Here is a 14751-nt window from a genome sequence, read left to right as displayed (position 1 = left end):
AAAAAAATTAAATGTCTGATTCAATTTCTTTCCCAACTGACTCTGAAAACAGGGAGCCTTTATCTGGGCACTTCTCGCACATGCCAAGTGCCCTTTGAAATCACAGGGTGTTACAGCAACAGATGTTTTTCTACCATGCATGCTACTACTTCCACCGTATTCAACGGGACCTCAGGCCCCTGGACTTCAATCGGAGTACTGCTAAGCATATGCAGAAAGTCCGGCTTATACTTCCTGGCTGTAGGAAGACGTATCCAGGTAATGTGTTACATGAAACAGAAGTCTCATTTTCCAAGTCGTTACTAGAAAGGGCAAGCATGCATGCAGAAAACCATCCACTGGAGTTCATACGAAATCAACACCCAAGCTGTGTTAAAAAAAAATTTAAATACTAATAAATTGCACTTGTGCATTGTGTGTGAATGTGCACCATTGCATGTTAAGATTGTGAGTTCCTGCCTTTCCGGGATAGGTCTACACACCAAAAACAAAGTTAAAGGTGAGATTGCAACATACGCATCACGGAGCATTAAATACATTATCCTGTTTCTATACATCTATTAATTGCAGTGACTACTTGGTCCATTTCTTTTGCATTTTGACTTTATATTTTGTATGAAGTAAATAAAAAACTGAAATAACAATCGGAAACTTTAAGAGGTTTATTAAAATATTAAGCAGTTACATTAACACATCACATTGAAATTCATTATGCAAAAATAACACAAGTCTAATGCTCCATTATTTGTCCCTACATGCAAGACATGATTTAACTTGGGTAATGCAAACACTATGCACCTTTAAAAAAGGCAAGAAGAATGCAGAGGCATGCAGTATAGCCACAAGAAGCCAGAGTATGCATTACACATAGCGCTGGCACAGGACTTAAAATATTGCTGGGACAAAGACCGTGTGTGAGATATATATATATAATTAAATTTTTTTCTCTACACACACAGCTCTGACACTAACACAAGCCCATTTTTTGGCATAGACCAAAATTGATTACAGCTTTAGTTTTACAGCAGCCACATTATTACATGAAATTCTTTACAATCATTGCTGCTTTCATCCTTTTCCACTCTGGTATACGATGTGTGTGATATTTCAACTAGGGTATTGAGAGGATTAATAAATATGTCAGGAAATATTTTAATTCGCCACCCAAAGGCATTGCATTAGGAGGATAATTGCAGTCTTAACCTTTCCATTCTTGTAGGAAGAAGAGCCACCATTTCCTTACTAAGTTCCAGTTCTGTTTCAACAGATTTGATGGCTTCTTCGTATTTTTTGCAATAATCTACCAGAAACGAATAATAATTTAGAGACTTTTGAATATTTTCTAGCTGCTTCTTTGGATCGGTTGAAATATGCTTTCCATAAAGGCGTGCAATGTGAAATTTGGCCACCATGGCAGGACGAAGAACATCATCATCAAGTTTCTCTGGGAACTTCTTGTCTGGGTTTCTTAAGGAGTCCAAAAACATTTCATAATAATTAATTGCTGACTGGGCTAAAGTATTGATTTTTTTGATTGTGTGCATGTCCATCTCATCCAGTTTATTACCGATGGCAACTTTCAAATCCATCATCTCATAATACGTATCAGCCAACTCAAACTGAATCTGCCTGCAGACCAGGAGATAATACTGCGGATTCAGCTCTTTACATAAAGGTTCTAACATATCTGCCCTGCGTTTGTGCATTTTACAGCGCCTTTCATAATCCTCCTCAAAAAAGGCTAGAACCTTAAACAAAGCACTATGATCCTGTACAATTTCAATGTGATCAGTGACATGTCCATCCAACTGGAAGAACTCCTTTGCTTCATTGATATAGTTTTGCCCAACGAGGAAAATCTCTCTTGCTTCTTTAAAATCCAGAGGGTATGAGCAATCAACCTTTTCTTCTACTGCTAAGATGGAATCATAGACATCACTTGATCCGAACAGAACTGCCTTCTTCCGACCTTTTTCTTTCTCATCAATTTCTTTTTTCCTTTGAGCTTTAAGTTCATCTTGAATATCCACATCAAGTTCGCCAATATTATCCTAGGATGAAATTAAGACGCATTTATTTGTAGCACGGCAAAAAGTACATTTTCTGTATTAAACACAACTGGAACAATTGACAGCTACAGGTCACTTATATACAATAACAGCGACTGTAATCTCAACGTCATTAAGCACTTTGCTTAAGGAGCCAACAGATTGGCAAGAAACTGAGAAAAAGAGTATGTTTTTTTTTTATTATTATTTATTTATATTTTTTGAGTACTTCCCGGTGATAATCCTTCTAGCACTCCCAAATATTATTCAGCCAGTACTCTATCAACCGATTACTTCCTAACAGAGTGCCACAATATACATAGATGGCCTCACGAGCACAATTTGCGTCCTACTTATCTGCAATGTTGCCGGCACTCAAGTAGTTAATATACATCAATCTTCAGTCTCTGCTGCCATCTATTGACTTTTTAATATTTTGTTATATGCCACATGTCTGTTAGTGTTTTTACCCCTAGTAGGAGACATAAAGACTCAATATTTGAAAGAAAAAAAAAATGCAGTTTTACCTCAAGCTTTTTCCGTGCATCCTGCAATAAGTTCAGACAGTACTTGACCCAACATCTTGCTATCTCGGCTTTCTTTTGTCTAACAAGATCAAGACGTTCCTGTTCAGTCTCATCTAATAAAGGAAGGACATGGAGCAGTGTTCAAGCTCTTTGAGTCAGCTCAACACAACATGCAGCAAAACTGTCAGTCACAGAACATTCAGCCTGAAATACTACTCCTTGTATTAAACATTTAATTACAAACAATATTTTCTTACATACTAGCAGTAGACCCGCATCCCAATGAAGACACAGTTACATCAGCTATCAAGTTTAAGCTTTTAAAAAATACCTGAGGCTTTTGGAGACCAGACCCCACCAGTTAGGTCATAAAACGCTGGCCTGATATACTAAAACACATGGTTGTCATGGTACCTTGCACATTAATAACTCTGGGTTCATCAGGTCTCGCGATGTATAGGTTCCAAACATCCACTGCCTACCTGTCAGCAAGATGACCCATTTTCATTGCCCCATCGTTCTGGAGGACACACTATATCATCAGGTTAGGAGTCTGCTATGAAAACCAATTCTTTCTAACCTCATAACTGTAAAGATTCTAGGTGCTGCGTCTCCTGTGTGACTCCAGTGCCTGTAGAATTTTATGGCAGCCTCGACATATTGGCATCATTTGAAGATAACCTGCTTTATGTTTCATGATACAGTGTGACCAGATTTTTAGATAATACTTACAGAAGGATATGGCCTATGAAAGTTGGACTTTCTGGGTCTACACACAATCTGAGCCTTCCTAAACATTAAATATAAGCATTAAAACTATACACTTCTGGTCTGGAACTTGTGCAACCTTTGTTTAAAAAATACTTCCCTATTGAGCTAAAGTGTATACGCATTAAGGTTATGGAGAATACTCCATCGGGTAAAACATACTTTCTTTTGCAGACTCGGGAGAAGGGACGTGTTCAGCTTTGCTAAAGATGACATTCGCTGCGGCCAGGCAGTGTCTGGATTCCATGAAGCATTGCTGTGGGGCAGGAAAAAATATATATAAAAAAATCAAGACTGTTAATAAAAAGGTTTCTAATAAATCTCAATTCCTCCTGAACTGACACACGTAACACTAAAACATTTGTCAGACCAGAAGAAATAAGGATGCTACTAATAGGACTCCAAAACTACAGAGATCCACAGGGCCAAATTTAAAAACCAAGATAGATTTAGATGAAAATGTCCATCACTTATGATGACCAGATGTAAAATGTGCTACAATTTTCACCTAAATTGAGCAATTTGCAGACCTTAATATATTATAATCAGAGTCACCATTGACACATGGATGAAAAACAAAAGCAACCATATTTAACCCCTTCGAGACAAAGGCTGATTTTACTTTTTGTACCCTTTGTGACAATGGCCTTTTTAACATTTCTGCGCTGCTCGTGTTTAGCTGTAATTTTCTTCTTTCCCGTTTACTGAACCCACACACATTAGATATTGTTTTTTTCAGGACAAGAAGGGCTTTCTTTAGATGACATTGTTTTGATTGTATCATATTATTTACTATTAAAAAAATTATAAAATATGGTGAAAAATTTAGAAAAAAATGACTGTTTCTAACTTTTAGTTGAAAAATCTTTTACTCGTCTATAAAAGGTAATGAAAAAACCTGCTAAATAGATTCTACTATTTGTCCTGAGTTTAGAAATACCCAATGTTTTTATGTTTTTTTGCTTTTTTCTACCCATTATGGGGCAATAAGTACAGGTAGCGTTTTGCTATTTCAAAGCCATTTTTTCCAAATCTGGTAATTCTTCCCCCCATGTGCCATTTCGGGTATCTTTGAACCCGGCCAATGCAATTTACCCCATCAAGTCATATATTTTTGAAAACTAGACAGCCCAGGGTATTCCAAATGCTAGTATTTTAACTCTTTCCATGCACCATATCTACCACCAGTCTTTGTCAAACTTTATGGTAGTCATTTTTTTGCATTTGTTTTGTCATACACATTTTACTTCAGGTATGAATTAAAATGTTCTAGTTTATGTCACTATCACAAAACACCCCAATATGTGTTCAGCAACATCTCCTGAGCGCAGCGATACCCCACATGAATGATTTTGCCTGGCTGTTTGGGGGCAAAAGGGCCACATTTGGGGCATGCGCATTTTTCAATGTTGAACTTTGGCATTTGGGGATCCACTGCCCATGCCCTATTTGGTACATCTTTGAGCCGGGCCATTTCAGTGTGCCCAATAAACCCATATATTTTTGAAAACTAGACACCCCAGGGTATTTCAAATGCTAGTATTTTAACTCTTTCCATGCACCATATCTACCACCAGTCTTTGTCAAACTTTGTGGTAGTCATTTTTTTGCATTTGGTTTTCCACACACATTTTAATTCAGGTATGAATTAAAATGTTCTCGTATATGTCACTATCACTAAACACCCCAATATGTGTTCAGCAACATCTCCTGAGTACAGCGATACCTCACATGAATGATTTTGCCTGGCTGTTTTGGGGCAAAAGGGCCACATTTGGGGCATGCGCTTTTTTCAATGTTGAACTTTGGCATTTGGGATCCACTGCCCATGCCCTATTTGGTACATCTTTGAGCCAGGCCATTTCAGTGTGCCCAACAAAACCATATATTTTTCAAAACTAGACACCACAGGGTATTTTAAATGCTGGTATTTTAACTCTTTGCATGCACATATTTTACCACCAGCATTTTTTCAAAGTTTGCAGTAATATTTTTGTGTGTGTATTTTTCCCACACACACCTACTTTATGTATGAATTTACAGCTCCTGGTATATGCCGCTGTCACACGACACCCCATAATGTGTTCAGCAACATCTCCTGAGTGCAGTGATACCCCACATGCATGGGTTTGTCATTTTTTGGGGGAACTAAAAGGCCACATTTGGTACGTGTGCATTTTTCTAATTGGAAATTAGATGTGTGGCCATCCTTCCCCCCGTGTTAATTGGGACGTTGTTGAACCTGGCCAATTCAATTTACCCCATCAAATCATACATTTTTTAAAAGTAGACACCCCACGGGCATTTAATATGCCAGTATTTTAACTCTTTCCATGCGAGAATTGTTTTAAGCTAATATGCTAATTTTAGGACTTGCTCACAAAAATATATTTTTTATATATATATATATTTTTTTTTTTTTATTATTTTTTTTAAAAAAAATTTAACATTTTTTTTCAACTTGGAGGTTCCCCTGATAGTGACATCAGTGGGAAATGATTTTTACATTTTACTGTTTTTTACTATTTTTTTCTAATTATTATTAATTTTATTTTTTAATTTATTTTTACTAATCACACTGTGATTAGAAAGCTGGGCTCCATTGACTTGCATGGTGAATGCAGTACCTGTATTCAACCTGCAAGTGGAGCCAAAGTTCTCTAGATGGTCTGGACCATCTAGCGAACTTTTAAAATTTGTGGTTCCTGTTACAGGACGGCGGCCATCTTCCTTGATGGCGAAGATTGCCGGCAGCTGCGGCTGTGACCGCTCTCCGGAGCGGTCACAGCCCATCAAAAGGTTAGTGTTTGGTGTCGCTGGATGCCTCCTGATCGAGGCATTCCAGCGACACCATTTAAGTTTAGGAGGCGATCGTCGATCGCCTCCTAAACGCTTTTAAAACGGGCGTCCGCCGCCATACAAAGTATGGCGGATGTTGACGCCCCGTGGAGGGGCCAGAGATGGCCCCTTCGTGCCGATCGCGGCGTTGCTGAATGCCTCGAGGTCGAGGCATTCAGCAACGCTTTTTGGGTGCAGAAAGCGATAGTAGATTGCTTTCTGCACCCGTTTAAAGACGTGCCGGTCCTGGCACGTCAATTGTCGTAAAGCACATGCTTTTCTGTGCCGTGCCAGGACCGGCAATTGTCATTAAGGGGTTAAAGTAGATCCTGGTAAAATACAAACATCAGGGGTTGACAAAGTTGCCAACAACTGCTGGACACACACACACACACACACACAATTAAGAGTGGGATGATTTGTAAAATCCAAATGATATAAAATACGTGTTATGGCAACATGCCCCTTGTATTGTGTCCCATAAGGATTCAGTTCTGTAGTGTATTCACCGTTGCTTAGTAACAAGAGCTGATGAAAGGTGGTTGTTTACTTTTTAACTTAAATGGTTTTTGCTTTATAACTTATGGGTTTCCCATTATAAGGCAAAAGTTTACTAAAAATAGAAATTAGTCTCCCAAAGTTATTTTGTTTTATCTAAAAATAACCCCTAGTAAGGATGAGAACAATGATGGGTAGACTTACCTTTCCCAGATAGTATTGGGACAGCGTGGCTGCGTTGATTGCCCACTCCATTGGATTGTAGCCATCGTATTCCAGTTGTCTCTGCAGTGTTGTGTGACAGTACTGCGCAGCCTTCTCATCCTGTTTCAGGTGTTTGTAGACTTGGGCTAGGTAGTACAACGTATGGGTGTACACCCTCTCAAACCTGAGTTGACATGCCAAGTAGTCAATAGAAAAGATTAGAGCGTGACTGCAGCTATTTTTATAGATATTTAAAATACATACATAACATACGATTTTAAGCAGGGGTGTATTTAGAAGTGACGCTAAACACACATCTGTCTTCATGCATGGTGAAGCACTGAGGAAATACTTACCTTTTTGACCTCTCTTGTTCGGTAATCTTTTTTTCTTCAGGTGAGAAATGTTCATCTGGTTCCATAGGGGGTTTGCCGATCTACGAGAGATAGTCAGATTGTTCATGCTAATGGCCTGCCCTGTGTCAAACTTGGAGAACCATGCCTCATGGCCCCTTTAATTTACCAAGCCTTGGCTTTCATCAATATTTTTACATCAAAAAGCTAAATAAACAATGTTTAGTATAAAAAAGTCTGTTAAGGAGCGCCGGCCTCGTGTTCCCCCTTACATTCTACACCAGGGGTGTCCAACCTGCAGGCCTCCAGCTGCTGTAGGACTACATCTCCCTCAATGCTCTTTCAGCTAAGAGGCTGGCTGAGGAGCATGGGAGATGTAGTCCTGCAGCAGCTGGAGGGCCGCAGGTTGGACACCCCTGTTCTACACTATTTGTTCTTATTTTTGTACTTTGGGGGCAAGAAAGGTTTTTCTTTTAGTGTATATTTTCTAGCAGGAGGGTCATGAGGTTTATTTATTTATTTTTATTATTATTTTGTACGTTTTCCCCTTTCGACTCACCTCTTTCATATACTGATGATACAAGGACTCGGCAGATTCCAAGTAAGCCTGCGCCACTATTATCTCTCCTCGGTCGGCCCAGAGAATTCCAAGATTATTCTGAGAACAAACATGTTTTTGTTATTACACATTTTCTACCTTATTGTGCAGTTATCGCATACTTACAGATACGGCATTTATCAAATCTAAAAACGGCACAATCTGGTTAGAACAGATCCGGCGCTACGGTCTAAGCATAGCTTGCACACCGTGGTCTCAATTAATTGAGCCACAAACCCACGCAAACTGAAGAAAAAAAGGCAGATTATGAGATCATCTAACATTGTAACCGATTGCTACAAACAGGGGGGGGGGTGTTACATGTTATCAATGAATGTTTATTATAATCAAGATTTTGTTACTTGAACAAAAATAAATCAAGGAAAAACAAATATTAAAGTGAGATAAACACATTTATAAAAAGAACAGATTTATATGCACACGAACTGAGCGGTTTCATGCATTACTAGATTATGTACGATGCTGCATCTCCATGGCAACCCTGCACCCAATGCTGCAGAATAAAATACTGCATAATTTTATCAGCGCAATGACAACGGGTCCCCCCCCCAGATATCCACTGGGCCGGGTACATATAAACACACACACATATATATATATACATACATATATACACACACATACTCACCCACCAGGATGCATATTAGATACACACACTATATACAATACATTATACACACACACATACTCAGCCACCAGGATGCATATTAGATATACACACACAATATATACAATACATTATACATATATATACACACACACACACACACACACACACAGGGCCGGGATGAGCGCACACCCCGCACTCTCGCAGTAGACGGATCCCCACCTGCGCCTGGATGTAGGCGGACACGCACTCCTCCGTCAGGCGGTACGGCTCTAGGATCTTTCCGGTCCTCACCAGATGTTCCTCCCCCGCAGACATCTCCTCCGTCTCTGTATGATTTACCCCGAGACGGAACTCGATTACCGCCAGGCGAGCCGCCATGAGTCGCTCCTCATCCCCCGCCGCTCCCTCCAGCCGCTCCTCTGCCTGCTGCCGCTGCCCACCGTCATCCTCCTCTTCCCGGGGTCGCAGTAAGGCCCGCGCCTCCTCCAGCAGCTCTCGAGCCCGGTACTTGGAGCGATAGGGCTCATTCTCGGGATCGTTTCGAGACTCCACATCAGACGCAGCAACAGCCCGCTGATACGTCTCACACAGCAGCTGCCATCTGCCCGCCATCTTCCTACTCTGCTGTCAAATCAATGGCTCACGACAGGGAACGGAGCAACCTGCTCAAGCACGACACAGCGCTTTACGGCAGCAGCCGGAGCTTCAGGCAACGTAACAGCGGTGAGGGCAGGGCGCCTGCGGTACTGCAGATGGACGATTACAACCATGTATCCCCTGTCTTTATATCCGCCATAAATACGATGACCAGCAGTTCTGACAAGCAATGTCTAGCCATTAATAGTACTAAAACGGTAGGCCCTAGACCAAATCGCACCCTGGGGAGGAATAGTCACATTATACGGTTAATGTAGAATACGGTGTTAGCTTAGTATTATTACGACTTATGGGGCTGAAAAACACTAAAACATTCTGAGATCTTAGCAAATATGGAGAAGAAAGGACCCAGTGGAGCCAGGGGTGCGACTAGGAACCGCAGGGCCCCAGATTGCATCAGGGACCCCCAACTTCACCCAGCAACATGTGCCACAGTGCCACCTTTGCCCCAAGCAGCTTATCGGTGCCACCAAACAGCCTGCCTGTGCCATCTTTTCTCCAGCTTGTCAGTACCCCCCAACACAGCTTGTCTGTGCCATCCTCCAACATACGCTTTGGCACCTATACATACCTGGAAACTCTCTGGGTTTGACCGGGAGATGGCCAGGTGAAGCACCACTTCTCTGGGTCAAGACCCAAATCCTCCTTGACACGCCCCACTCCCTGCCCATTTTCCCTTTAAATGGGGGTGTTTCCCACTGCCGTCATTGGGAACGCCCCTGACATCATCGGGAACTCCCACTGACATCAGTTGGAACTCCTATCAACATCACGGGACCGCCCCCTGACGTCAGTGTGTAGTCCTGGCCGCTTCCCGCAAGGGAAGGCTCCGGGTAGCCGGAGCCCATAAGTTCAGTTATGCACATATACACCCACACAAACTTAAAAATGCAAACACATTTACACATCCACACACACTAATTCATAGACATTCATGTTCGCATACACTTATACATACATTCATGCTCATGTATACTTATACAGAGACATCCATGGTCATATGCGTACCTCCTCACCTCTCCTGCAAATTTCTGTCCGCCGCTCGCACAGCCTCGGTTTCACTGCGGGGTCACATGACACAACCTGCCAGTTAAAAATTGCTTAGAAAGAGCATGGTCCAAGTCAGAAGGGCCCTTTCTGAACAATGCCCTTGGCCTCCTGGAGAGGTGGGCCCCGTTGCAGTTGCAACCCCTATAGCTATACCACTGAGTGGAGCTCAATGATTCCCATGACCAGCCCTGTTACCAAAAAGACATGTACAACCGCTGGTAGCTTTTAAAAGTTTATTTTCCACTTTTCTAAATCTGGCACTTCTGTAACTAAATGCGGCATTCCAAACATGATCCTAGCAGCAGTGAATTGTTCATTATTCACACTAAGCATGTGCCTAGGGGGACCTGGGGGATCCTGAACTCTAGGGGCCCACAGAGACAGGCACCATTAAGGGGTGGGGCTGGCTGTGTAGGTGGGGTTGTGAGGGAAAGCAGCAAACCCAGAGCTCCCAAGGATTAGGGGCACCCAGTGACATCACGCAAGAACATTCTGTGCACATGCATTCCTAGGGGCCCCAAAGGGGCCTAATATGACGTAGATTTCTATTAGTGTTAAATGCCCAAACCCTTTCTGCTGCTTCCTACACTGTGGACCACCCTCTTATCCTTCAAACCTCATGCTTTTGGCCTCCGTGACACTGCTCTCTCCTGGTTCACTTCTCACCTCTCTGATCTTCAGCGTCGGTCTCCGGTTACACTTCTTCTCCCCCTCTCGGTGGGGGTACCCCAAGGCTAAGTTCTAGGATGCCTTCTGTTCCCTCTCTACACTTCCTCACTTGGCAAACTAATCTCAACCTTTGGCTTTCAATACCACCTGTATGCTGATGACACCCAGATCTACCTATCCTCTCCTGATCTCTCTCCCTCCGTCTTTGATTGTGTAACCGTCTCGCCGCTGTGGATGTCTGCACATTTTCCTGAAACTCAATCTCTCCAAAACAGAACTGGTGATCTTCCCTCCCTCCAAAGCTAAGATTCCCCCATCAGTTACTGGTGCAATCATCTCCCCGTCTGCTCACGCTTGGTGTCCCCCTTTACTCCGACCTTTTGTTCACCCCCCACATCATCTGTCTCCAAACACTGCCATCACCATCTTAAAAACATTGCCCGCATCCGTCCCTTCTTGACACAGCATGCCACTAAGGCTCTTGTCCATGTCCTCATCTCCTGCCTCGATTATTGTAACTCTGTTTTAGCTGGTCTTCCATTTAACCGTCTCACCTCTCTACAATCCACCATGAATGCTGCTGCCAGACTCATCTTCCTCTCCCATCGCTTTACTAACATCTCTCCCCTCTGTCAGTCTCTTCACTGGCTGCCTGTGCGCTTCAGGATTCATTTCACAGCGGTTCCCCTCCCTACATCTCTAAATACACTCCTAACCGGTCTCTCCGTTCATTCAACCATCTCCTTCTATCCTCTCCTGATTTCTAGCTCTCGTACGCTGCCCCTATTCTCTTGATAACATCACTGGCATAAAAAAATCCAAAGGGATCTTGCGCCAAAATATATATATATCATTAGCCCTTCCACTATAAATCATAAAAGCCTGCTATATGGGACTGTGAGAACTCAAAGGTATTTCCCATATCCTTGGATAAAAGGATTACAGAACTTAGTGTTTAACCCCTTAAGGACCGGGCTCATTTTTCGTTTTGTACCCTGTGGGACCGAGGCTGTTTTGACACTTTTGTGGTGCTTGTGTTCAGCTGTAATTTTCTCCTCACCCATTTAGTGTACCCACATAAGTTATATATTGTTTTTTTCAGGACAAGATGGGCTTTCTTCAGATACCATTATTTTGATCATATCATCTTATTTACTATAAAAAAAATTAAAAAAACATGGTGAAAAATTGAAAAAAACCCACATTTTATGACTTTTATTTGAAAAATCTTTTACTCACCTAAAAAAGCAAGTAAAAAAGCGTTTTATGATTTCCAAATCTTTTTTAACAAATCTGGTCAGTCTGCCTCCATCTCCTCTTTGGAACATCTTTGAAGCCGGTTAACTCAATTTAACCCATTCAAACCATATATTTTTGAAAACTAGACACCCCAGGGTATTCCAAATGCTGTTATTTTAACCCTTTCCATGCACCAATTATACAACTACACTTTGTCAAACTTTGTAATAGTAATTTTTTTTATTTTTTTTTCCACACAAATTGTACTTTAGTTATAGATATACAGGTGCTGGTATATGTCACTGTCAAACAACACCCCAATATGTGTTCAGCAACATCTCCTGAGTACAGTGATACCCCACATGCATGGGTTTGTCAGATTGTCTGGCTGGTAAAAGGCTACTTTTGGGGCATGCGTAATTCAGGTGGTCATTTGGTCATTGTGCCTCCCTCTCCTCTTTGGAATATCTTTGAAGCCGGTTAACTCAATTTAACCCATTCAAACCATATATTTTTGAAAACTAGACACCCCAGGGTATTCCAAATGCTGTTATTTTAACCCTTTCCATGCACCAATTATAGAACTACACTTTGTCAAACTTTGTAATAGTAATTTTTTTTTCACACAAATTGTACTTTAGTTATAGATATACAGGTCCTGGTATATGCCACTGTCAAACAACACGCCAATGTGTGTTCAGGAACATATCCTGAGTGCAGTGATACCCGACATGCATGGGTTTGTCGGGTTGTTTCAGATTTAAAATGCCACATTTGGGAAGTGCGCTTTTTTTCTCCATTTTGGTCAGTCTGTACCTATGCCCTATCTTTGAGCTAGGCCACTCCAATTTACCCCATCAGCCATTTTTTTATATATTAGACACCCCTTGGGTATTTGAAGTGCTTTTATTTTAACTCTTTGTTGAGATTTTTGAGAAATTTTAGCACTTGCTCAAAATAATAAACTTTATTTTTTAATTTTATTTTATTTTTTTAATACTTTTTTTATATTTTTTTTACACATTTTGCTGGTACTGGATGGTCCATCTAGTGACATCACTGCATAATTATTTTTAAATGTTAGCACATTTTTTTTTAATTTTTTTTTCCATTTTTTATTTATTTTTATTTTTTTTTGAATATTTTACTAATCACATAGTGATTAGAAAGCTGGGCTCCATTGACTTGCATGGTTGAATGCAGTACCTGTATTCAACCAGCAAGTGGAGCCAGTTCTCTAGAGGGTCTGGAGACCCTCTAGCGAACTTTTTCGTCTTTATTGTTTTATTTCCCGGGCCGCCGCCATCTTGCTTGATGGCGAAGATCACCGGCAGCGGCGGCTGTGACCGCTCTCCGGAGCGGTCACAGCCCACCCAGAGGTAAGTGTTTGGTGTCGCTGGATGCCTCCTGATCGAGGCATTCCAGCGACACCATTTAAGTTTAGGAGGCGATCGTTGATCGCCTCCTAAACGCTTTTAAAACGGGCGTCCGCCGCCATACAATGTATGGCGGCTGTTGACGCCCCGGGGAGGGGCCAGACATGGCCCCCGATGCCGATCTCGGCCTTGCTGAATGCCTCGACATCGACTTCTCTGTCGGATACAGGCTCTACGGTAGGGACGGGCTGCACCTCAATGGGGAGGGTGCAGCTGTGCTTGGGGAGAAGATGGTCAGAAGGGTGGAGGAGTGTTTAAACTAGGGAAAGGGGGGGAGGGAAACTACAATATAGAAGGGGAAGATAGTGTAGATAGAGAGCTGGGGCTTATAAATGTACCTGGGGGTGGAGCAGAGGGAGGGGTTAGAATAGTTAATAGGGATAGGCTTCATAGGGAAAAAAACCATACACCTCTAAATTGTATGCTTACTAATGCCAGAAGTCTGACCAATAAAACTGACGAACTGGAGTTAATAATGTCTGAAGAAAATTATGACATAGTGGGTATAACAGAGACATGGTTGGATGATAGCTATGACTGGGCGGTTAACATACAGGGGTATAGTCTATTCAGGAAGGATCGGAAAAAACGAAAAGGGGGAGGAGTTTGCCTTTATGTAAAGTCCAGCCTAAAGGCCACACTGCGGGAGAATATATGTGAGGGAAATGATAATGTGGAGTCATTATGGGTAGAAATATATGGAAAGAAAAATAATAAAATACTGATCGGGGTTTGCTATAAGCCGCCAAATATAATGGAAGCAGCAGAAGATCAATTATTAAAGCAAATAAACAAGGCAGCTAATCACAATGAGGTGGTTATTATGGGGGACTTTAACTATCCCGACATAAACTGGAAAACCGAGACCTGTGAATCTCATAAAGGAAACCGGTTTCTGACTATAAGTAAGGATAATTATCTGTCCCAAATGGTACAGGACCCGACCAGAGGGGGCGCCCTACTGGACTTAATATTAACCAACAGACCTGACAGAGTAACTAATGTGCAGGTCAGGGGACATCTAGGAAATAGTGATCACAATATGATGCATTATAACTTGTCCTTCAATAAGGGAACTCTTAGAGGAGCCACAAGAACTATGCACTTTAGGAGGGCAAAGTTTGATCAACTAAGAGAAGCCCTTAACACTGTAAATTGGGAAAATGTCCTCAAAAACAAGAGTACAGACGCTCAATGGGAGATTTTTAAGAATATCTTAAATTCTCACTGTGAAA

General features: G+C 41.7%; 1 protein-coding gene across 1 annotated transcript; it reads right to left on the bottom strand.

The window, feature by feature from the left end:
- Window positions 1-1178: 1178 nt before the first annotated feature.
- LOC149298916 (KIF-binding protein-like) lies at window positions 1179-9077 on the bottom strand. Its single transcript, XM_089486774.1, has 7 exons — window positions 8685-9077; window positions 7796-7894; window positions 7240-7319; window positions 6884-7067; window positions 3506-3599; window positions 2576-2688; window positions 1179-2051 (listed from the first exon to the last, which is right to left on the bottom strand). The coding sequence occupies exons 1-7, from the start codon at window positions 9075-9077 to the stop codon at window positions 1179-1181; spliced, it is 1836 nt and encodes a 611-aa protein (XP_089342900.1).
- Between the last annotated feature and the right edge of the window lie 5674 nt (window positions 9078-14751).

The sequence above is a fragment of the Sceloporus occidentalis genome, unplaced genomic scaffold (genome assembly GCF_023333645.1).
Source record: "Sceloporus occidentalis isolate IW3139 unplaced genomic scaffold, rSceOcc1.0.p SCAF_30, whole genome shotgun sequence".
Taxonomy (NCBI): Eukaryota; Metazoa; Chordata; class Lepidosauria; order Squamata; family Phrynosomatidae; genus Sceloporus; species Sceloporus occidentalis.
Note: the sequence above shows the minus strand (reverse complement) of the source record. Positions and strands in the feature narration are given on the sequence as shown.

Bases quoted from the DNA above. Each gene is read 5' to 3' on its own strand.
- LOC149298916 (XM_089486774.1), bottom strand. From the start codon at position 9,077: ATGGCGGGCAGATGGCAGCTGCTGTGTGAGACGTATCAGCGGGCTGTT. The intron at 7,320-7,795 runs GTGAGTCGAAAG...TATCTCTCGTAG, and splicing joins ATCATCAGTATATGAAAGAG to ATCGGCAAACCCCCTATGGA. The intron at 2,052-2,575 runs GTAAAACTGCAT...ATTTCATCCTAG, and splicing joins ATGCACGGAAAAAGCTTGAG to GATAATATTGGCGAACTTGA.